The sequence below is a fragment of the Prinia subflava genome, chromosome 5 (assembly GCF_021018805.1).
Source record: "Prinia subflava isolate CZ2003 ecotype Zambia chromosome 5, Cam_Psub_1.2, whole genome shotgun sequence".
Lineage (NCBI taxonomy): Eukaryota > Metazoa > Chordata > Aves > Passeriformes > Cisticolidae > Prinia > Prinia subflava.
Window position 1 is genome coordinate 28,077,854 of NC_086251.1, and position 23,292 is coordinate 28,101,145.

General features: G+C 43.7%; 1 protein-coding gene across 12 annotated transcripts in view; it reads left to right on the plus strand.

The window, feature by feature from the left end:
• The first annotated feature begins 1,730 nt into the window (after window positions 1-1,730).
• Window positions 1,731-23,292, plus strand: part of DPF3 (double PHD fingers 3) — a 168,943-nt gene continuing 147,381 nt past the window's right edge. For 10 of the 12 annotated variants that reach the window (XR_010080549.1, XR_010080550.1, XR_010080551.1 and 7 more), the window contains exon 1: window positions 1,731-1,965. Coding sequence is in view for 6 of the 12 variants with exons in the window: in XM_063398672.1 (XP_063254742.1) it covers window positions 1,850-1,965 (116 nt within the window). In the remaining 6 variants the exon portion in view is untranslated. The remainder of the gene's footprint in view (window positions 1,966-23,292) is intronic. The other 2 variants (XR_010080547.1, XR_010080548.1) reach the window with 1 other exon arrangement.

Genomic DNA, 23,292 nt, shown 5'->3' on the forward strand with positions numbered 1-23,292 from the left:
TGCAGCACACTCATCAACTGTGTGCTCGTGACAAGTCGGCAGTTTGTGGTTAGCTTTTCCTGTGAGCAGTGAGAGTACTCAGCAGGAGGGTCTGAAGTCGCATTCAATGTCACCTGGACCACTACAATATTAAGTAATATAATGTAATATGATAATGGAAACATTCTTAAAGATTACTTCCCAGAACTGTTTTGGGATAGATCTCAGCATCTTGGCAACTCTCCAGCTGACAGAAAGCTTATTTCTCCTAAGCAGTGCCTGTAACCAAATGGCTTAGATTGCTTTGATGGAAGAGATGCTTCCCTCCGGGGATATATGCCTGGCACAGTACCTAAGTTGACCTAGTAGCTAGAATAGGCAATGTTTCAGAAAGAGGGACGCTAGACAGATCTTAAATTTTAACTTTTGCAAACTTCTGATGAATACTTAATAGATGGGAAACCGCTGCATTATACTTGTGTACCTGTCCTCACTGTGAGTCACAATTATACTCTTTCTGTTCTCCATTCCTCTTCCTTTTCTCTTTTGTCCCAGGATTGGAAAGTTTTATTTCGTAAAATAGTTGAGTGAGAGAGATTTTGGTTGTCTTTACTTTTTCAAGTTCAGCCCAAGAAGATTGCCGTTTCTACTTCTGTTAACATCTCCCAAACACCACTACTTCCATTCTTTTATTCATTAAGTTGTGAGATTGTTTTTCTAGTTTCCTCACTTTTGCAGCTTTGACAGTAGTGTGTTTTAATTGTCTTTAGTTCAGTTTCTTCTGGATGTATAGATGCAAAGAATGGGGATGCCGGTTTGATTTTGGTGATGCTTGTTTCAAAGAGGGATAGAGGATGCCTGAAGGGAGACGAGACCTTTGAGAGAAAAGTATGAGATGACAAAGCTGACATTACAATCAGACAAGGAGAAAACTTTGTTTGATTCTGCTCTTGTTGGCACCTAATTTACACTGGATCACTTTCGAGAACTTCAGTGAGTTTACTTCTGAGAGTGAGATCAGGATCTGAGAGTTGAGATCTGGATTGACACCTCTTAAATCACTTGGGTCACGTTCCATAATGCATTCGCAAGCTCCTTTAATTAGTTGCAGGTAAACCCAGGCTTCCTGGAGTTCGCTGCCTCCCCAGGAGTGGGCTCTGCCTGCTCCCTTGCCGCGCTCCGGGGTCGAGCCTCCGGCTCCTGTCTCATCCAGAGCTGCGTGCCCGGTGGCCGCGGGTCAGCGCCCTGTGCCGGGCGGAGACGGGGCCCGGCTCCCGGTGCCCCGAAGTTGCTCTGAGGGAGAGAGGAGCGGGGCTGTGTAGGGCCGGCCGGGCGGTCCGGCCGCCGCGCGTTATGTAAGGGCGCAGGGGCTGCGGGCCGGGATGACTGACAGCGAGAGGGAAATTCCTGGGGGAGGGGGAGCGGGAGCGGCGCTGCCCTGCAGCCGCTCCCAGAACCGGCGGCTCGCGGAGACCTGGCGGGGAGCGCGGCCGTGCAGAACGGGAAGCGAGGGACGCTGCCGGGCAGCGTGCGGAGCGAGCGGGCGGCGCGGGCTCGCTCCCCCGACGGGGCACGCCGCCTGGGAAACAGAGGGGCAGCGGCGGCAGTGCGAGGGGACGAGGAGCGAGCCCGGCTTCCCCTCTCCCGGCGCGGCGCGTTGGAGCTGGGGCCGGAGCGCGGCGGGGAAGTGCCGCGCTGGAGCCCGGGTGCCCCCCGGCGCGGCGGCAGCCCCGGCGGCGGCGCTGCCCCTTTAAGACCTGCTCGCCGCCAGTTCCAGGGAGAGGGAGTGACCTCTGGGCTTTGACAGCTCCCCTAATAACTAGCAGCGCCCCGGCCCCGCCCCCGCCGCGCCATTGGCCGCCGGGCCGGTATGCCGCGCTGCCATTGGCTGGCCGCTTCCCCTGAGCGAACCTTTAGAACTCCGAGACACAATATTCTGTTACATTGTAGCAAAATGGCGACTGTCATTCACAACCCCCTGAAAGCGTAAGTAGGAATCAAAAATGTACATATTCCGCGTGGTTTAAATATGAAAAAAGGCGCCTTTCCGGCGCCGGCTGCCAGCCGGAGCTGGGTGCCGGCAGCCTCCCGGCGGGTCCCTCCTCCCGCCCTCCTTTCTGCCCCAGCGACTCGCTCGTTTTTTGTGCAACACATCCCCGCGGCTCGCGCCGAAATTAACGAGGATAAAATTGTTGGGTTAATTGGCGCCCGGGCGGGGGGCGGCGGGCCGGGGGGTGGCGGCGGGGAGCCCGCCCGGCGCTGCCGGCGCTCAGCGCGGGGTCGGAGGCGGCCGCGTCCCGCGGGGGTGCGCGCACTTGACAGCGTCCTGCCCCCGCTACCCCGGCGGGCTGGCCCCGCCACCTCGCCCGGCGGGGCACGGACGGGCCCGCGGGGGCGCTCGGTGCGCCCTGCCTCCGCGCTCCCACCGCGGCTCGGAGTTGCCTCCGCAAATCTTCGGGGAGTTGGGATGTCTTGAGGAAGCAACCCCCTCGCTTCCCGGCTGGGCGGTCGGAAAGCGGGGCGGCGGGGGCTCTGCCGGTGCGCCTCGGCGCTCGCGCAGGAGAGGGAGCGGAGAGGAGCGGCAGGGAAGCGGACTTGGGTGAAATGAATGACTCGGGACTGCCGATCGCTGATTTTGGGCAGGAAGTCCGGAGATCTGTTTTGCATATGACAGGCTTTCGCTTTTCAAAGTGGCAAAGAGAGTTGATTGTGTTTCCATCTTGAGAGCGGGCGCAAGCCGCCGAGCACCGCACGGATGGGGTCTGACCCCAGCCTGAGAGAGGGAGGGGGCAGGTACTTCTGCTGCCGAGGTATTCCGGGGCTCCCGGTCCGGAAATAAGGCTGATTTCCGAGGGGCACCGCGGGAGCCGGTTGTCTTCTTCTGGATCGCGTCCTTTATTTTCCTTGTGGTCTGCAGCGCACGCCGCTAATCCCCGAAGGCATTAGGGAGAGTGGGATTTGGCACCGTATGTGGGGAGCGGAGCTGTCTTAACCTTTTTCAAACGACTTCCCTGCTAACGGGGGCAGCGCTCTTGCTAGTAAAGCAGGGAAGCAGAGTACCTGGCGGTGACGCTTCGCTTGCACTTTCTGGCTGCGCTGAGTGGGTGTTTTTATACCTTTGAGTTTTGTGAGATGAAATTAGGGCTGCGAGGTTTTTTCTTTTTTTCTTTTTTTTTTTTTTCGACTCGAGTCTCTCCGGCTGGAGTTGGAAAAACACTTGAAGGTTTTTCCAGGGATTTCTGCCGCTGTCTCTCTGCGATCCGGAGGGAAAGGAAAGCCTCGAGCTGGGAAGGGGTGCTGACATGTTTATCGGCTCTTCTACTCCGTCCTGGCAGAAAAACCTCGCCCTCTCGGATATAAAAATCCGCCGGGAGAGGGGAGCGCAGTTGCAGGGGGTTAATCAAAGAAGTCCGAGCGTCCTCACGGGTGGGTGCCGGGGGACTGACCGCGCTCTGACACCCGCGCGGCACAGGCAAGCGTCCCCCCCCGTTCGACGGCGGGTTTGACGCTTGTGCAGGCGGCAGCGATTCCTCCCCGTGCCCCTCCCGGCCGCCGGGCTCTGCCCGGGCGCTGCACCGCCCGGCTTTGCACCTGGGCACGGAGCACCGCGGATGTGTGCGCCGTGCGCGGCCGCCGCCGGTAGGGGGGAAGCCCGGGCTCGGTGGCCGCTGGAGACGGCGGGCGTGAGGCGCGGAGCTCCCGGCAGCGGCCACGGGAGCACGACCGGCGGCCCCGGCCCCAGCCCCGCCGGCGGACGGGACCTTGCCGCCTCGCCTGGCACTTGGCGGCACCGTGGGGCTCCGGCAGTGGCGGCGGATCCTGCCGGAGGGCTGCTTGTGCCGAAATGAAGCGGGGCCCGATCCCGCTGCTGCTAAAGTCGGGGAGGACAGGATGAGGCCATTTATAATTAGCTCCCTTCTCCTCCCCTCGCCCCTGGGGGGTGTGAGAGGAGGAAACAATAGACATCAAGTGCTGGGTTCGCTGTTCTCTGTGTGCCTTTCAAAGTACTAAGGCTATGTGGAGGAAGCAGAATTGGTACTGGCTGTCTGACACCATCTGTAATTTTGTTGACAACTTGTTTAATAAAACATTTTATGATTTTCACTTATTCTTTAAAGTTGCTGATCGGGAAACAATACACATGTAAATAAATTATGCATGGGATAAATTAGGACAAAAGCAGCAGGACACATAATAGGGAAGGGATGCAGTGCACAGTGTTTTATCCTCATGTGTCCTTCCTGACAATGAACGGGAGCTGAATGACATTTGCATTTCCTCTGTCTGCGTTTTGATTGTATCTCAGAACCCACAAACGCCCCCTACAGAAACCGGCCACACAAAGGTTTTGCTCCGAAATGGGGGACAATGTAGGGACTGAGAAATCCGGGCTCAGGTATCAAGCAGCTCCTTGTGTGTGTGCTTGTGCATTTAAGAGTGTCCAATATTCAGTTTGTCTCTTGGACACACATGTGGCCTTGTTCATGCCAGACTAGTCTCTCTGAATAATATATTCCAGTACCTGGGCATCTGTGGGAATGCATTTCATAGACTAGTCTATGAAATGCGTGGAGTCCCTTATTAATGATTGGTTTCTTCCTACTCAACTTGCCTCTTTCTCTGTCCAGCACTCACTTATCACTTTCTGGTTCTCTTTTGGTGCTTTCATCCCTTTGCTCTTCTCCACTTCCTCTGGTGAACCAGTTAACGTGACATGACTGCTTGTTATTTCTGCCATTTGTTAGCTTGTTGTTTACCAACATGGTGCAACAGACAAAAATATCTATGTTTAATACATCTACAAGGTAAAGGTGGCAGGTGTTTGGACAAGCATATGCTTCTTCATCTGTAGAAATGGCAGTATTCTGACAGCTTTGATGGGACAGAAGTGGATTCAAAGTGCTGAATTTGTTGTTGTTGGTTTTTTCCTCACTAGTTTGTGTATGTATCTCCATATTTTTGTTTCCATCTTCTTCTCCTTTGGATATTTTAATGTGAAGACATTTGAGTGGTGCAGTAGAAGAAACAAATACATTTAAAAAGTATTCTGAATTACTTCAAATGTCAGTCAGAAATCTCAATGGACTTTGTAAACATTAATTAATTAAACCTCTCAATGCCCCTGTGAAGAAAGGATTATTGCCTTTGTTTTATGGATGGCTAAACTAGGACAAAGTGGTTCAGAATCTCTCTAAAAGATGAAGTCTAGAATGCAAGCGTTCAACTTCCAGTTTTAGCATTTAGTCCCATTTCCTCCATCTCTGCCTTATTAGTGATGTGCATATGGTACCATAATGCACTTAATGTAATTAAGACCTTGTAATTTACACAGTCTTGTCTAGAAGCAGAGCTGGTTTCCTCCCACCCCTTCTCTGTCTTTACTCCCACGAATGACTTTTATTTCAGGTTGTCAATTAAACACACTAAGTGGGACATAGGTTAGCTTGTTGCCATTTCAGCACGTGAGATCCCCCGTGCGGTGTGGCGTTCAGCCTGGACACTCACCAGAGGGCTGCTGTCTCCCAGTGGTTTAGCAGGGCTGTGCTCTCTCTTTTGCTCAGGACAGCCTCTGGGACAAAAGAAGCTAACTCGGGCTCAGCTGCTGGGCTAGCTCACTTCTATGCTGACTGCATTGTTGGATAACTTCGACGTGCTTGGGGACACTTATTCTCTGCCAGGTGTTTGGGGAGCAGATCATCACAGATTCGTGTGCAGTGAGAGCTGATCCACCAGGCCTGTTCTGTCTCTGCATTCCCACGGCAAACATAGCAGCAGTTGGGTTTTCAAGTGCTGTACCTTCTCAGATAAAATTGCCTTGACAGCCAACTCCAACCTTTGGGCTGCCAAATGACCTTCCTTGTGATGATGAATTCTGTGTCATGAGACACCTGTGAAGAAGTGGTCTGTGTTCACATCCCTGTTTCACATTGGCAGGAGACCAGTGTGGGTCCTGGGGTCTTGTACAGCAAGAGTATTTCACTAGTGGTTACTCTGGCTTGAACTCAGGCTGGGATCTCTTAACTGGAAGGTCCTGTATCCCATTACACATCCCTGAAACAGTCCTATGTCCTGATTAAGTGCTGATGAAGACTGATTTTTTTTTTTTTTGGTGAATATTGTTGCATAAGCATCTGGTTGCTGATTTTTAATATTAAAGTGAAAGTATAATGTGCAGTGCTGCTTTCAGCAGGTGGAAGTAATAAAATAGACAGACAGGTTGCCAGTTCAGTGTTTACAAGTGATGTGGAGGTGATTTTAATGTGGCCTTACAAAAGGGAATTTTCTTCTGCTTGAGAGAACAGGGTTTTTTGGCCACATTAAACCATGTACCAAAATCTCTACAGCAAATCCAATGTTGCTCTGATGTTACTTAAAAATATAAATGAGCCCTACTTTGACACACTTCAAATCAAAACTGTTGTCCACAGTATTTTCTAATATCTCAGCAGCAGATTTCAGAGAACACAGGATGAATGTTACTATGTTTACACAGGGAAATACAAGCATGAAACCAAAGTCATTGGAAGGCAGGAAAGGCAAGTTAAGAAGACCTGAGGATACACTGGTTTTGAATATGGGAGGCTCTGATAAATGGCATGTTGCTTGTTACAGTGTTATGTCTGATTCCACCGCTCACTTATGCATGATTAGTTGTTGCAGTGCTTTTGTAATTTTGTTTTGTTGGTCTTTCAGTCTTTCACAGTCTGTCTAGTTGTGTGGATGGATGGAGGTTGTATCTCAAAATTTCCACTAAAGAAAAAGTTTTTAAAACTTATTATTTCTGGTGTGTGAAAGCAATATTGACCTATCTAGGTTGTCCTACAGAGGCCCAAAGGTATGATTTTTTGGAGTGTTTTATAATTTCAAGGTAAGCACATGTCCAGTGGGCTGGATGCGTGATACCCATTAGACAGGATTCACAGTGTCCGAGTGGGAATACTTTACACAGAAGTCAGGTACACAAAGCAAAGTGGGGACCTGCGTCGGTCTGAGTCATGGGGAAGGTAATGTGGCTCATCTTTGTGGAGCCTAATGAAAATTGATTTCCTCCTCTGCTTTCCTAAAACTGGAAGCGTGGTATTTGAAGGTTGCTCTAAGAGCGGACTTTGTCAGTCTTGTGTGTCTGTCTTCTGCACCTTGTGACAGTTTGCTGTACCTCTTCTGTCCTGAAATGAGGCATTCCAAAGCCCCCACTGGCTGTGAATAAACCTTCTTTTAGCATTGTAATTTGCCAAGTCTGGAATTTTCTCTCTGGTTTTTCTTTCATGTCAGAGCTGAATTTCTTTGCTCAGTAGATCAATTTTACAATCTTGGTATTTATTCTGGGCTCATCACTGTGTTGTCTGTATGTGATGTTGCCTTGAGCAAGAACCATTCCAGTATTGTTTATCCCCGAGGACTTGTAGGAGTGGAATGAATCTGTTCCGGGAGTTGATGTTTCTTTTCCCTTGGAGAGACCAACCTCTGATCTGAGGTTTCCCTGTCTGGGGTGACATGCTCCCATGTGCAGACAAGCAGCACCAAGGCAGAGTTGCTTGAGGCCTGTTCTGAGGGCTTCATTAGGACTGTGCTGCTCTTCTGGCTTTCCTGGCAATTTTGCCCAGTATGCAGAGACTGAGGAGTGTTAATCACTTCCTCAGTGCAGGTCTCAGTTTTTGCACTGGTTTGTTTCTTAAAAGGAAAGTTATCAACACAATCTAAAAGGAATCATACTTTAAAAATACTTTTCCTTTTCAAAAACTAAAAATTTTCAGCTGGTAGTGCTTCCTTTTTTATTTAATTTCTCTATAATTTTTGGAACAAACACATATACTCTGAACGAGTGAATAAGAAGCAGAAAGTGTTTTTCTTCTTTCTTATTTCAAAAGAAAGAAGAGAACTGCACAGTGTATTTTTACTGTCCAAAATGAGTAACTTGTAACACAAATATCATAAGTGAATGCTTGAATACCGAAAATTTAAAATCCTTATTTTTCTTCAATAGGTTAAATTATTCAAAGTGTGATACTTTTAAAAATTTTGTTATATATGGTTTATTTCCCAGCAGAACATATTTTAACCACAGATTCCCAGCAGATATCGCAGAAAAGAATGATGCAGTGTCTCAGCAGCTGCTGGCAAGTATCCTTCTCACAGCACCATCCTCTCCAGTGCGGGAACGGCGGGAGTATGTCAGCACGTGTCTCAGTTTTCAGGTTACCTGCCCGAGCCAGGTGCGGTCAGGGAGTTACAATTCCAGCTGCATGGAAGGTTTTCCTGGTGCTCCAGCCTTGTCTGAGGAGAGGCTTCACGGGGAGCCAGTGGAGCAGCAAGAGCAGGGGAGGGACGGGTACTGATGAGTGTGCACTAGGTGGCTGTGATCAGCAGCGTGTGCTTGCCAAATCCTGATGCATTAATTTCATGTTCTGCTGAGCTGTAGTTGGGAGAGAATCTTCTGCTCAGGTGTTGATGGGGACACTGACTACATCAGTGTTCTTCTGGTGAGAAAGGCTGGAAGTGATATTTAATGTCACAGTCTGTTGTGACAGAACTGATCCAACCTGAGGATCATCTCTCCATTCATACAAAACCGTGAGTTCTATTTGTCTGATAACTCTCTACTTGCTTTCTGATGATTTTCATAAATGAATAAAAAATTCCAACTGTAACGTATATGAAATTTTAGTATGCAAAAGAAAGGAACTCTGTGTAACTTGTAGTTTCTCCCCCTTGTATTTGCTCAGATTCCTGCTTGTGGTACAAGATACAAAGCCTTTGTTAAGATGTTGTGCTAAATTTTCTACCAACACATGGTTTAATGCTTTGTGGCTTTTAGTTCTCGAAAATCTAGATAGGTTGGACAGTGCAAAGAAAATCAGGTGCAGAGCAGTGAAATAAGGCCATGCCCTGAGTTGGTTAATTCCAGCCTGCCCTACCGCATCATCTGGCAGGGCTGATTTGATCTGATCAGATGTGGGCATGCTACTTCTGCCAAAATGCAAAGTACAGTGCTTATGCTGCTTTTATGCTTTGAGTTGGCTTCATGAGAGCCACAGGAAGATAGATTATGGCTGTTGGAACAAAATTCCCTCTTGAAAATGTTTTGGGTGCTTTTCATGTGTTGGAAGAGTAAGTGAACTCCAAATCGGTGCTTTGTGTCACAGGGCTGTGAAGTTTTTGGTCTGCTTCTAGGACCTTTGGAGTTTCTAGTATTCTTGTGGATCTACAACCTAACATGACTAGTCAGAGAGTTGGGAGAAAAATCAAAATGGCTGGAGTTATAGCCCAGATAATTCACTATCCAGTGAACACTATGAAAAGGAAACTTACTTTGGAGACAAAGTTAGTATTATTTCAAGAGAAAAGTTGCGTCTATATTTTCATTCCACTTCCATTTCAGGAATAGTTTTGAAGAAAGTAATCCATAGATTTGTGACTGTTCAAGTGTTTTGGTCTCAATATTGTTTCCTGAAAGACTGTGTTTAGTCAATGATGGGGACAAATATGTTTTATGTTTATGATTACTTTAAAACCTGTGCCGTTTGAATATGGAATAATGGAAACAGTGGTTCCTAAAGGTATTTTACTGCTAAACTCCTTTGGTGGGCATTGTGTGTGAGGCTGCTCTCCTGAGTGTTCAGAAAACTCACTAGCCAGTGTCCAATATCAGAAGTTATATCATAAACCCACTTGTATCTACAAGCTTACCCTGATTGCTTTTGCCTTTGTTTTTCTAAAAGATGCTTTGAAAACTGTAGGGTTTTGTGTTTTCTATGGTTTGTTTATCCTTAAAGTTTTTAGTTCATTAAGAAATACCTACTGATGTGAAATGTGGATTAAACCAGGATCACAATTTTAATTCAGAGATTAGTATCTTTTACAATTGGGGTAGTACAAATTCAGAGGCATGTGAGATGTGATGGGTGAGGGTTGGTGATGGGAACTTCTACTGCTTCGTCATATCTGACTGATCCTTTAACTTTTAGGATATGCTTCTCCAAAAACGATGCTTCTGTTTACATTGGTTATGTTACCCCTCAGTGATCTAATGGCATGTGGATGAAGCTGATACCTCCACAGGCAGGATGGGGCCCCAAAGGATTCCCTCTCCTCCTGTGCTGATACAAATGAATGGAAACTTGGTCAGGTTACTGGTGTTATGTTGGTGGCAAATAGGCAGTCCTGAGGTCGAAATCTAACAAAATAATGTTGGTGGGGGAAATACATTGAAAACTCTTCTCCGTTTTCTGTCACCAGATCCAATTTGTTTTTGTCAGTAGTCTCAGCTAAATGTTTTATCTTCTCCTTGCTTTCCCCTGCCTCCCAACCTCTTTCCCCCATTGACCTCTATGAGCTCAGTCCTAGCTGCTGATTTATCAGGGCAGGCTGGCTCAGCACTGTGTGGAGATTGCTTTTAATTAACTCTCTTCGTTTTGCCAACCTTCAGGGAGCAGCAACCCTTTAATGGTTATAATACTTTATCTGGATTTATATCCACCTTATGTGTTTGTTGCTCTGCTTCCTCACATGCTCTTCCTGAGTCATTTCCCAAAATGAAAGGTTTGTTTCAGGTCCCTCATACAGGATGAGGAAGAGGCTTCTGGACTGGAAGGATGGACGCTCTATGATCTACCTGAGTGTTTTGGAGGCGGATGGGGATTATGAGGTGATGCATTTTGGGGCTGTCTTGGAACAAGACTCATTTCAGTGACTTGTCTCTACGCACAGGGAGAGGCAGCTTTGTTTTGTGGTTGCAGCATGGCAAATGAGTGCCTACTAAATTAAACCTGCCCCCTGACTTGTTGTATGACATAGATATGTCATGAACTCATTGCTACAGTCAGCTTTAACTCTAGTGACTTCTCTTCTCAGCCTGACTAGCCTGAATGTTGCTAAAATGTAGTTAACATCTTATATATAAATTCAGTTCTAAAGGAGAGTCTCTCTTTACCTGCAAAAGTCTAGCTTGGTCTTCTGTGAGTAGCTCTACCAAGTGAAATTTCTTCAAACTGAGCAGAAAGCAGCTATATAAAATTTCTCCCACCTGGAATTTCCTCTTTACATGTTCTGCAATGAAGATTTCAGGAGATTTGGGCATGAAAGAATTAGAAAAAAGTATGGTATTCGTAATGTAAAGTATGTGTCACTTTTGTGACAGAAAAATGCTTTATAGTCATGCTTTAATTAAGCATCATAGTCCCTTTTGTGGTGTAATTGCCTCCATTCTTCTGTGGGAAGAATGGCATGCACTGTCTGATTTCGTGATGGTCACACTAGTCACACCATCAACCACTGACTCAACATTGCTTTGCTTTTGGTGTTGAGCATAAGTATAAGAGTGATGTGTTGAAGGTGAGTGGGAATTCCTCCTTGTTAGCACTTTCGTAACTAAACTGAAGAGTGGAAAACTGAGTTAAGACTGTCTACCTGGTTCTGATGGAAGAAGTTCACCAAAAATTATTGTTATATCATCCTTAATGGCAGTGATTTATGCCCAGAGCTGATAAAGACATTTTTGGGATGCAAAGACTTAACCATGGAAATAAACCAAGTGGCAACTACTTTTGCATTTCAAAACATAAATTCACCAGTCTGTTCAGTAGGATTTCAAAGTCATCAGTGTGAGAAGAGTGTTATGTGTCTGCTTGTAAATATGTGTATTTAAAGTGTGTTTAAGTCCCTTTGTTAAAATGGCAGAGGAAATTAAGAAGTTTCCAGATCTAGTCCTTTCTTGCTGAGGAAAAAGAGACACCAGCTGAAAGGAATACAGTCGTGGGTGCTACTTATCAAAACGCTGGCAGCACATCGCTGCATAAGATCATCTGTGTCATCTGGTCTGTGGTTTGTTTGTATCTTTCCTATCTTCTCCTGCAGTCAACTTTACTTTAAAAAAAAAAAAAGGTTTGAATTTGTATTTTTATGTGTTTTTGGTGTGATTCCACAGTAACTAACTCCTGGCATTCTCATCTGACCAGACTGCAAACATGTCTGGTTCAGGTACTCATTCTGCTGAGTAGATCTGAAAGTAAATTCCCTTTTCCCCTATTATTAACTTTCTAGTTTTGTTTCCACAACTAACTTATCCACAAAGTTCTAGGGTTAGAAGAGGCTGTCTCCTGACACATCTTCTGAATTCCTCACTGCAAAACACACTCACCAAGCAAAGTTGAAACCTGGCTGGCCCTCAAAGGACTATGTATTTGCCAGGTGCTGTTTCCAGCCACCTTCTCCTCCTTGCACCCCTCAGAACAGAAGAAGAGGAGCAGATGAGGGGTGAGCCCTCTGCCTTTGGGAAAGGCTCTGACCTGAAAATGGATTGCAATTCCAGCAGAATGGTTCCTTCCCTTGGTAACAGAATAGCACACCTGGGCTCTGAGCTCTTTGCATTAATTTCATCTCTGCTAAACTTTCCCAGTCAATTAACCATGTCCATCTCCCGCTCTAGCAGCCACATGTGCCTTTTCTGCCGCAGCAGGGTTTTGAAGCAGTAACTCCCTGCAGCCTTTGCTGCAGCAGTTTTCCTCAAACAGCTTCCCTCAAGCATGGTTATCAATCAGGGCCTGTCAGGTTTTTTTCCCTCCAATGCATCTATTTTCAGAGCTGTAGAAGTTTGACCTATTGCTTTTGTCTTTATAAGTACTACTTTTTGCAGTAGAGCCCAAAACTGCATGAAAATGTCAGTCTTAGTGTGAGGAGATTCTGTTAAACCTGGATATTTTTTTTGCATTCTGTCTTTTTGCCTCCCTTGGGTTTTAATTTTGCTTCTCCAAAAGGCCTCGTTAAACTGGCCAGTAGTTCTTGTGTGGTTGTTCCAGGCAGCACCTGCAGTGCAGAGTTTTCCTCTGAGTACTTGGCTCACAGGATTTTATGAAAGAGTAGTGAGCTCTCAGAGACGTGCCTGAGAGATGCTTAGCCCTGGGGTTTGATGTAGGCTACCTTTGAAGGGAGTTCTGCACCCACCTCTGGAAGAACACTTTGGATGCTGGCACTAGAGGTCCCTTGGCAAAGCACCTAAGGGCCCATGAGTGGCTTGAATGTGATTTCCTTGCATGTTGTGCTATGATCAATGGCTAGAGTGCCTATTGAGTCAAGAGTCTTTTTGTCTTGAGCATATAGGTGAGCCTGGTTCTGTTTCTATAGGTACCTATATCATAAAGGCTGCCATCCTAGTTGCCACTAACTGGGTCATGTGTGGGCACTTTCAGACAAGAAGACAAAGACCAAATTGGCCACAGTGGCTCAGGTAATGGGAATGTAGGTTTAAAAGAGAGTTCCTGGGTCTTATGTCCAGTCCTCTGGTACCATGTCAGATAATCTCTTTCACAAACTGAAAAGTCCTTGTCTTAAATCCCCACTTGGACTGTTTGTTCCCATTACTCCTCTTGGGAGGGTTCCAGAACCCACTGCTCTGGTGGCTGGAAATAGCATTTTAATCCGTAGCCTAGCCCTACTTGTGACCAGTTTATTCCCATTTGTTCTGGTGCCAAAATGGAGTAGTTAGTGTAAATACTATTGCTCCCTCCATGTCTTCTTCTCTACCATGACTTGTACATTTGTGTAACACTATTATAAGCCCTGTCAGTCTTTGTTTTGATATACTGAACTTTTTGTGCTATCTTCTTCTTTCCTTTGGTCACTGAAGTATTTATTGTCTTTGTCACCTCTACTCCAGCTTGGATTACTCACATTCAGCTTTCTTGAGTGTGAGTAGACAGAGTTGTATTTTGCTCCAGGTGGTTTTGCCCTCTACAATAACTTTCTTTTTTATCTCTTCTGGGAAAACCTTGCTTTTGCATTTGTTTGTGGTTGTATATTGCTGCTGGTTCATAGTTATCCTGTGGTGGACTAATACTGTTATGTTTCTTCTTCTGTCCTTTCAGCTGTCGTTGAGATGATGATCTGCGAGTTATTAAATGAAATTTATACTGAATTCACTCCATCTAATTCTTCTTGTCTGCTATGTTTAATTTCCTTGGTGTCCCTTCAGCTTATGTAAGTGGCTAGCTTTTCTCAACACACACACTTTTTGTGCCAAGGTCATTAATGAAAATACTGATTTCAGCTCCCAGACCAATCCTTTCCAGAACTCCAGAAGTAACTTCCCATCAGCCAATTACTGTACTTGTGTTCAATCCTCTTTTGGTAGCTTTTCAGTCTTTTCACCATTCTTTTAATAATCCAAATATTCTCAATTTTTCAGTAATTTCTCATATACTACTGTATGAAACCTTCTCTAGAAGTCCATATAGCTAAGAAGTACCTTATGGAAGCAAGATGTCAAGTTACTCTGTCACAAGGTATCAATCTTGCATGTTTGTAATTTCCTTGGTCAAGGCTGTTCTTGATTGTTTTTCACTTAAAAAACTCTATGTTAGTAAAGTCTAGCTCAGTTAGTCTTACTGAAATAATTCCCAAAGCTTGTGTTCTATAACAGTTAACAATGAGTATCTTATTTTTCTTGTTATACTCTAGTAATGTAGTAGCAACCATGATTTGTAGTATCTGATTAAAGAACTTGCTAGTAGATGTATGATTTCATCTCGCAGTTCTTGGGTAGAGATGATTCAGAATTTATGCCATGACTGCACAAATGTCATTGTAGCTTCCACCTCAGTCATTCCGATGAAGCACAGCATTCCTTTAGTTCCATGCTTGTACCTATATTGTATTTAATCTATGTAGCATTCTAACTGCAAACCAGATGAACTTTGATCACTTTTATTTTGATGCCTGAAGAATATCGCTGTTTTTTAATAGCTTTTGTAAGTTGTAACTCTTTACTTTGGCAGTTCTCTCTATGCTTCCTGACCTTTAAGATCCATTTTTGAAATTCTGTTACTACTGTTTTCTGCTCCTGAAGGGTGTCTGTTTAATTCTGATGTCCTATTCAAAGGCAATTATTCAGCCAATAATTTCTCCAGTCTTTCTATATGAGTTTCAAGCAATTCTTGCATTTTTCTCTAAAGGAAATTCCCAAAGTTCTGCTGTTTTCTGCTCCTCCTATGCTTAAGGAACAGTTTTGAAGTACTTTGTGATGGTGATGAGTACTGTACAATTTCGTACCTATTCTTGGGCTGCAGAAGACTTAGGCTGTGTTGATATAGGGAAAGCAGGGGTGATTCTGTTTAATACTAAATTGTTTTACTTAATTAGTTGATGTCTAAATTTGGCTCTTAAGACTTCATCCGTGTGAAACCATGTTGCATCTTTCACTAGAGTTGCAACCGTTAAGTAGAAATTCAAATGAGCAACATAAAGTTGATTTTTTGAATTACCTTATTCCATTTTTTCCCAGTGTTACTTGTCTTATTCAGACAAAACTGGGTGGAGTGCACACACACAAATATACGTATATTAGGTATAATATAGGAAAGAAAGAATGTATTTACACGTGGTGTTTAGGAAAACATGCTATTGTTCGTTAATCAATGTCCCTGCATTTTAACCATTTCCATATGCTCCTTACTGATTTATAGCAGGACATGATTCTACTGGTCTTTTCTACTGGTCAGTTTTACAAACTCATACAAATAGTAAAAAATGATACATATATTTTCCTACTATAGGACTTTGAGAACTTTTAAAATATAGCAGTCTTTGCATCAATGCATATTCCAGCAAGACCTTGCATAAGTGACCTAAAATCATGTGATCAAACCTCTTCTCTCCTCCCCATCCCTAGAGAGATATTTGTAATTAGATAAAATGAGGACAGAATATGCATAAGTATCTGTTATGCTGGGATTCCTGCCCAGAAAGGAAACTAATGGCCTGAGCTGGCCATAATCTTTTGCACCCTGTGTACTATTGACAAGGCTATGGTTTGAGATGTTGGGAGTTCAGGGGCAGATTTTTGCTGCTGTCTTATGGTAACCTTTCTAAATTGACTGCTTTCCAAAACAAGTGGAATTACACAGCCTGTATTTTACTCATCATTCATTGTCAGGGACACTTTGCTTGTAAGAGAGGGCCTGATTCTTCAGTCTTCTGCCTAATGCAGTGGAAGTGAGTTTGAATTACTGCTTCTCTGGTTTGGAAGTGTTACCCATTCACTTTGTCCAGATGTAAATGACCACATGAAGTGCAAGACAGTGGAGAACTAGAAGTAGAGTTGGTAATTTTTTTCCATTTCATCTATCATTTTGCTGGTAGTCACTGGTTCTTCAGAGTGGAGTCCTGTGAACAAATTCATCTCTCTCTAGTTCAATTAAGTAGCCCTTTAAAGCCCGTGTGACAAGTTGTCTAATACTGTGATACTGCACAATATAAGAGGATAGCAAATGGATGGCACTTCAGGAATCTGGAGGCTGCTTTATGTACTCTTGCTGTTTTCTTCTTTCTTCCAAAGCATATGGTAGGTGTCAGCTTGCCCCTCACAAAATTCTAGTTTTGCAATCCTCTCCTAGATTTGTGGGTTTTGTCTCATGACTTGGCAACAATAAAACAGAAACAGTTCTGTCAGTCATCCTCAGATATCCCAGTTGTTGGTAAATCCACTGATGAAAAGCTTTTCTTGGAGCAGGCAGGTAGTGGGTATGCTACTTTTCCTCTCTTACTTTGCTTCAGTGTCCTTGGGGTAAATGTCAGTGAAAATAAGACGTGTTTTGATCAAAAGAGGGGCAAGGTCACATGAAAAGCATGCCCTCTTCCACATTCCCAAGGAAGGTATCTACCCAGCATTTCCATTATTCTGCTCTGCAGAGCTAAATCAGGAAAAGAGTCAAGGCCATACTGAAATTTGATTCTATTTTGAAATGATGTCCAGTTTGGCATCTTTTCGAGCTGAGAAAGTTTGGCTTGTTCTTTTCCACTCACAGTAATTTGCAGAGTGGGAGATTTGGGGTGAATCTCTGTTTTCTGTGCTTACAAGGGAGCAGGAGCCTCTATGGCTGGGCTGGAATGTGTTGTTTCAACACACTGAATGTAAAAAAAACCCCTTCAGCTTCATACAGACTGTGGTTTTTGTTTGTATTCAGCCAGTGTGATTTCACTGAAGTCCAAAAGTTATGCCAGTGTGAGACACAAACCAAGTCTATGTTATTTCAAGACAACAGTACCACCAGAGAAAATTCCTTTTATTCTACCCGCCCTCCTCCCCCTCTTAATTTTTCAAGCTCTTTGTCCTTGTCAGATATTCAGTAGTGCCTGATGCTTATAATTTGGCAGTAAATGTTGACAGTGGTAGCCACCTATGAGATCCTTAGCGGAAGCCTATAGCTTAACAGACAGGACAGACAGTAGATAGCTTCTTAGTAACAGGGGTGGGTCAGAACAAAACCCTGGATCTCAGCACTTCTTGTGAGCTTTGAAGATTGAACCTGGATCTGAAGTTAAATGTCTTTAATGGACAGCATCCAAACACCCACATGCTTTGGCAGAGCTCAGATCCAAATTCTGTCTACCTAAAGAATCAAGGTTCTGTTTTAATGTGGATTCTTCTACCAGTGAAAAGCAAGAGAAGGGGTAAGACAGAAAATATGACACATTGGCAAAATTGTTTTTTCAATTATATGTTTTTCAAAGTTTTTTCCATGAGGCGTCAGCAGCTCTTAAAAAATCGCAGGGAGAGCATACAGTTGTCAATGAGCCAGAACGGTTAAATGTTTTAAAATATTTGAGTTGGGTTATTCCTTCACCTTTCTTTCTTACAAACATGCCTAGTAAAACTCCAGTAATGAAAACACTTGCTTTGGGAGGGGGATAAAATCCTTTTTGGCAAATAATGATGGTGACATTTTAATTGCATTATAACAACACTGTTAGCAATGGTTTAGGTTTGGCATTGAACTTATACACAACATTTGTTCTTTTATACAGTATTGGTATTACATAGTAAAAATAGCACAATTGCAAAACTCATTTGTTACTCTTCTGCCAACTTTGTTCAGCTGACTGTTGCTGTTTGAACTTCTAAATCAATGTTTCATCCATATGTTAATACCAACTGTACAATTAATTCTCTCTACTTTCAAATGATTCTCTTGTGCCTCAGTAGTTACTTACCAGTTTGAGCTACCTGCAAAACTGCTTCTGTCAGATGAGCTGTGCTCATCTTGAGTGGTTTCCTACATTGAGCTGATAAAGAGCAGTCACTGCCTTCAAATTTCCCAGTACATTCCTGCACAGAAGTTGTTGCAAGCACTTTGCTTCAGTAAGCCATTTCGGGATGGGACTATTGAGAAATTTTCATCTTTCTAGTGTGAGATTTGGACCTAGTCTGTGATGTTTTGGATGCCATATATGCTCAGATTATTTTCTGTCTGTGAAGAATTAAAAAAAAAAATAAAAAAAATCAAGAGGACCAAAACAAGACCAAGAGCATCCATAAATGAACACTACAAGTAATGGTACCTAGAACCAGGGGACAACTGGCACTGGAAGTCTCCACTGGATCACACTTAAACTAGTTTTGTATTAAGGGAGTTAAGAAATCAACCTAGTAAAAAGGGAGGGGGAGGAACTCTCCCCAGGTGAAATAGTGCTTCTTTGGGTAGTTTCTAGCTGGGAACAGGCTGACATGCAGCTCGACCTGCTGCTACATCTTCATGGGAGGTTAGAATTCAGATAGAGAAAGCACAAGTAAATTTTAATTTAAAATGTTTTGAATTCTTCCTTGTTCCTACTGTTACACTTAAACTGCACTTTATTTTAGGAAGGGTTTTTTGTTTTCTTTGTATACTTAACAGTTTCTCATGTGTGAAACTTAAAATGGGAAGGAATCATGCAAGTGTTTGTGTGCAGACTAGAACCTGACCTCAGAGAGGGGAAACAATGGGGTTTCACACTAGGAAGGGCATCAGAGGGGGTTACACTTAAAGAGATCAGAGAGAAGCTAAAAGTGCTGTTGGCCCCTTAGAAGTATCTCCTACTTAGGGGTTAAATAGAGTGGTTTTGTTTCCTGACAGGCCTGCTCAGAGTTTCACTCAATGTTTCCTTTTACATATGTATAAACATAAAATGTGATGGTGAACTTGTGTGTACTGACTGATTTTGGACTCAATCCTTGTTTGTTCCGAGATATTACTAAGGATACCAATCCTGGGATTGGTAGACTTTTGCTTAATTGGAGATTGTTTGAATAGGGATGAAAGTTATGCTATAATAAAACTGTGGCTGCACAGTAGGGGACAGTGCCTGTGTGGAGCATTTTTTTTCTGCTTTAAGTTGGTCACACACCTTTATAGCAATAACTCTTCCAAAATCACTCATCAGCATGCTTACATGGGGCATCACCTACTCCAGTGGCACCAGTGCTCCCTGGGGCTGCAGGTGCCTGTGCCCTGAGGGAATCTGGAGCTTCCTGCCAGTGAAGGCAAAGCTCCACTTTGCCTCTCCAAGGATAAGGGGTCAAGGCCAGTGCTAGTCCAGCAATGGGCAAGAAAGAAGTTGGAAGAGCAGAAATGGAGAACAAGGAGAGGATGACTTTGCTTCTCTTTTTCCAGTCAGGAGGGCAGGGAAAATAGGAATGGCACACGCAGCTGGGAGCTTTCCTCCAGTGGCAGCCACTCCCACTTGGCAGCCACCAGCACGCTCAGCCTGGTTTGCAAATGGTTTTGATAATGTTCTTCTCTTGAAGCTTTTAAAGAACCTAAACTGCCTTGAGAAGTCCTCCCGAGGCACACTTGGTTCAAACCTTCAAAACATGGGCTAGGAGCAACTGGTGAGGTCACCCGTGGAGGCTCTGTGGGATCGGTAATTTGGCCTGTGCTGCCTGATATTTGCAAATGATCTGGGAAAGAATGTGAAGAGGAGGTGGCAAACTAAGCTGATAATACTAAGGATGTTCCATGTGGGAAGAACACAAGGTTGCTGCAAAGTGTTGAAGAACCCCATGAAACAGAATTATTTGGCTGGTTATGTTCAGTGTAGATAAATGTAAATTAAGACACATCGGGAAAAATATCCCAAATGATGTACACAGCAATGGGGACAGAATTGGTTACTGACACTGAAAATTTTGAAGTTATAATAGGTCTACCAAAATATGATATTTGTACTCAGTAATAGGTAAAGAAAATAATAAGATAATAATTAAAAGAAAGGGAGAGAGGAAGGAAGAGATGCAGGCTGAATGTTAGCAGTTAGTATCAAAGGAAAGAAAACAAACATCATTACTATGAGAATATATTTGACACATTACTGATCCTTTCCAAAACTAAATGATTCTATCTTTCTGTAATTCTAATTAAGTCCAAGGTTTGAAGCATGCTGGAATACTGTGAGCAGTTTGGAATCCCTGTGTTGAAAAGGATACAATAAGCTGAAAGATATACTGAGAAAGAAACAAGGAGTATCAAAAGGAATGACTTCTGTATGAAGAAATACTAAACTGGTCTGGGGTTTCCAGTCTGTAAAAAGATTTCTGAGTCTCTCTCTGTGAGAGAGGTTCCTGAGATCAGGAGCATCATGGAAGGGGCAAATAGGGGATGGATGTATGTTCATTCTCCCTCTTGAAGTCAAAAGTTAGGACATCAATTGAGATTATCAAGAGGCTAGTTCAAAATGAACAAGAGGAGATACATTTTTGCTAAATGTTAAATAAACCTGTGAAACTCTTTACAATGTCATGTATGGGATATTGAAGTTTACCTGGGCTCAGAAAACATCAGCTTTACAGAAGGTAGATCCTTCAATGCCTATTGAATTTCTTGGTATCTGAATCATAGTTCACCAGAGGCTGAGATGAGATACAAATATATTTCCTGCAGAATATCATTATATCCATATTTTGTGTACCTCCTTAGCTCCTTGGGGATTCCTTACTGGCCTAAGTTTAAGACCACGTTAGGTGAACCTTTGGTCTGACCTGATGTGGCCATTTTTGTTTCAAGGTCTCTGGCAGTCACACAGTGCTTAGCAGTGTTGCAAGAAAGGCCTTGAGAAGTTTCAAAATAAGAGACCCAGAAGTGCAAGATGGAATTATGATTACTGGCTGAATAACCAGAGCTTTATTTTGTTCTTTGCAATGTTTGCTCCTGCATGTCAACCCTAGGGGGAAGTCGGTGTGCCAGTTCACCCAGGTCTTGCAACAACCTGAGACAACCTGTTTATTAAACATACACTTTGGCTCCTGTACAGAGGAAATGGCACGATCCAGGTTGGTAATGCAGAGACTTGCATTGAGTTTCTGCCTACACCACTGACTTTCTGTGTATTTTTGGACAAGCCCTGTGCTTTAGTGCTTCCCTATGGAAAGAATACTTAAAATCCTTTATATCTTCCTAAAAAGAAGTTTGAGATACATGGTTGTAAAGTGCTAAATAAGTGCTAAAACTTGTGAGTGAATGCAAAGTGTTTGATGGTGATTTTTTAAATGGTCATTACATTTAAGAAATTTACTGTGTCTAATGTCTGTTTATAGGCCTCTCATTAAGACTGAGTATGAAGTAAAACCTGTATTCAGATTCATTCTAGAAGAAAAAAATCTTAATTAGTTGTTTCTATACTTACTAGTCACTCATTTGGCGTGTGTGTCAGGGTGAACCCCTGGGAAATCTGCAGTGGTCTGATCTGACTAGAGGAAGCATTATTTTTATTGTCTTTTCTGTCCTGTTGAAGTTTCATTTTGCCTTTTTTTTTTTTGCTCTCACTAGGTCACTGTTTGTTGAATGAATTTTCCAGTCATGTCTCAGATTCACAATCATAGGTGACCTTTGCTCTTCCATGTGACTCTCTTTCTGCTCCTGTGGCCATTTGCAGACATATCTTATAAGTTAATATTTATAATGAAAGGCAACTGATGGCACTTGCACATGAGGTGATTGTCCTCTCTTCATGCTGTGCAGTAGCATGCCTGAATTCTGATGAGAGGACAGAGATTCTCTTGTTCAAAATTAAAGGTATTCTGTGGAACAATTAATAATTGTGTATTAGGCACTTGATCAGATATCTGTAGATGGTTCCAGGACAGTGTACACATTGGGTAAAAGACATAACAAAATCCATCTTTCTCAGTGTGCTAGGTAGGTATTCACACAGCTTTCCACAACTGGGAGGAAGCTCTGATGTGCTCCTTTTATGTATCAGCATTTGAGCTCTTAGATATCACATTTTTGAGGAATCTTTAGAGATGAAACACAAACCTTGGCAGCACGACCAAGAAGACCTTCCCTGTCGCCTTTACTACTGGGATTCAAGTGCTGGGATCACATCAGTGCTCTGCCTCAAAGCTGCTACAGGTCAGGAAGTGTGGGAGAGGACCCAGGTGCTTGTGCAAACCTCCTCTAAGTCTGACTAATAAACTTCTAAACACTTTTCAAATGAAGTAGCTGGGACTGTGAGGTTCCTTGGAGAACCTTACCACAGCAGAAGAAATCAGCAGCTCCTATTCATGTATCTGCTTTGTGCTTCCACGTGGAATACTCCTACTGGAATGGGGGCAGTCACAATGTGAATGCAAGTCTACATTGCAAATGTAAGGCAAAAGATGTGCAATTGCTTCTTGATATTATTGTATGTTTCTAGTGCTTGTTGTTGGGTTTGCAGGGCCACTGCAGCTGGCTGCCTAGGAAGATGTGTGGATTGTGAGGAGAGGCTGGCAGTAAAATAATTAGTATTGATATTAACATATTTTATTTTGTGCCAATTATTTAACTGTTCTTATCTGAACCCACGAGTTTCACTTTTTTTTTTCTGATCCCACTGCAGGGCGTGTGTGGAGTGAGTGAGTGAGTGAGTGGCTATATGGTACTTAGTTGCCAGCTGGGATTCAACTCTGACACCCTGGAATTTGTTTCCATTTATGCTCTAAGCTGCTTGTGTTCCAGTTACAGCTACTTTTTGACTTGGAAAAAATGGTTATTTGAATGACATCTTGCTCTCAATGTTAAGTAGTTTCCTCTTGCCCCCGTGTAAATTCTGCATGAAGGCCACTATGCCCTCCTGCTCTTTGCATAAGTGTAGAGAGGCACCTAAGCATGGCCTAGCAAACAGATATTCTATGCTATGCAAACAGTAGCTCTGTGCAAAGGTCACCCACCCCGCCTATGCTGCCAGGGAGTGTGCTCAGAGGGTGGTCTTGTCTCAGGCTTCCCTTGTTAATTTGAGCTTCTGGTTGTCCGTGTGTGTTGTCCTGCTTCACTCTTTGCCCAGTGACCAAAGGCATCCAGTTATGAAGCAGGATCCCAGATTAAAAAAACCCAAAATAACCAGAACCAAAACCCAGCACATACCACATCCAGTCCCCCAAGGAAACAAACATTCTGGCTGAAGATATGCTACTTTTTGAGTGAAGCACTGAAGGGTATATGGAACACCTGAAGTGCTCATGAAAATGTAGCAGAGGATGTTAAGCTAAAATAGAAACACAAACACTAGTTTAGTATTAATATTTCA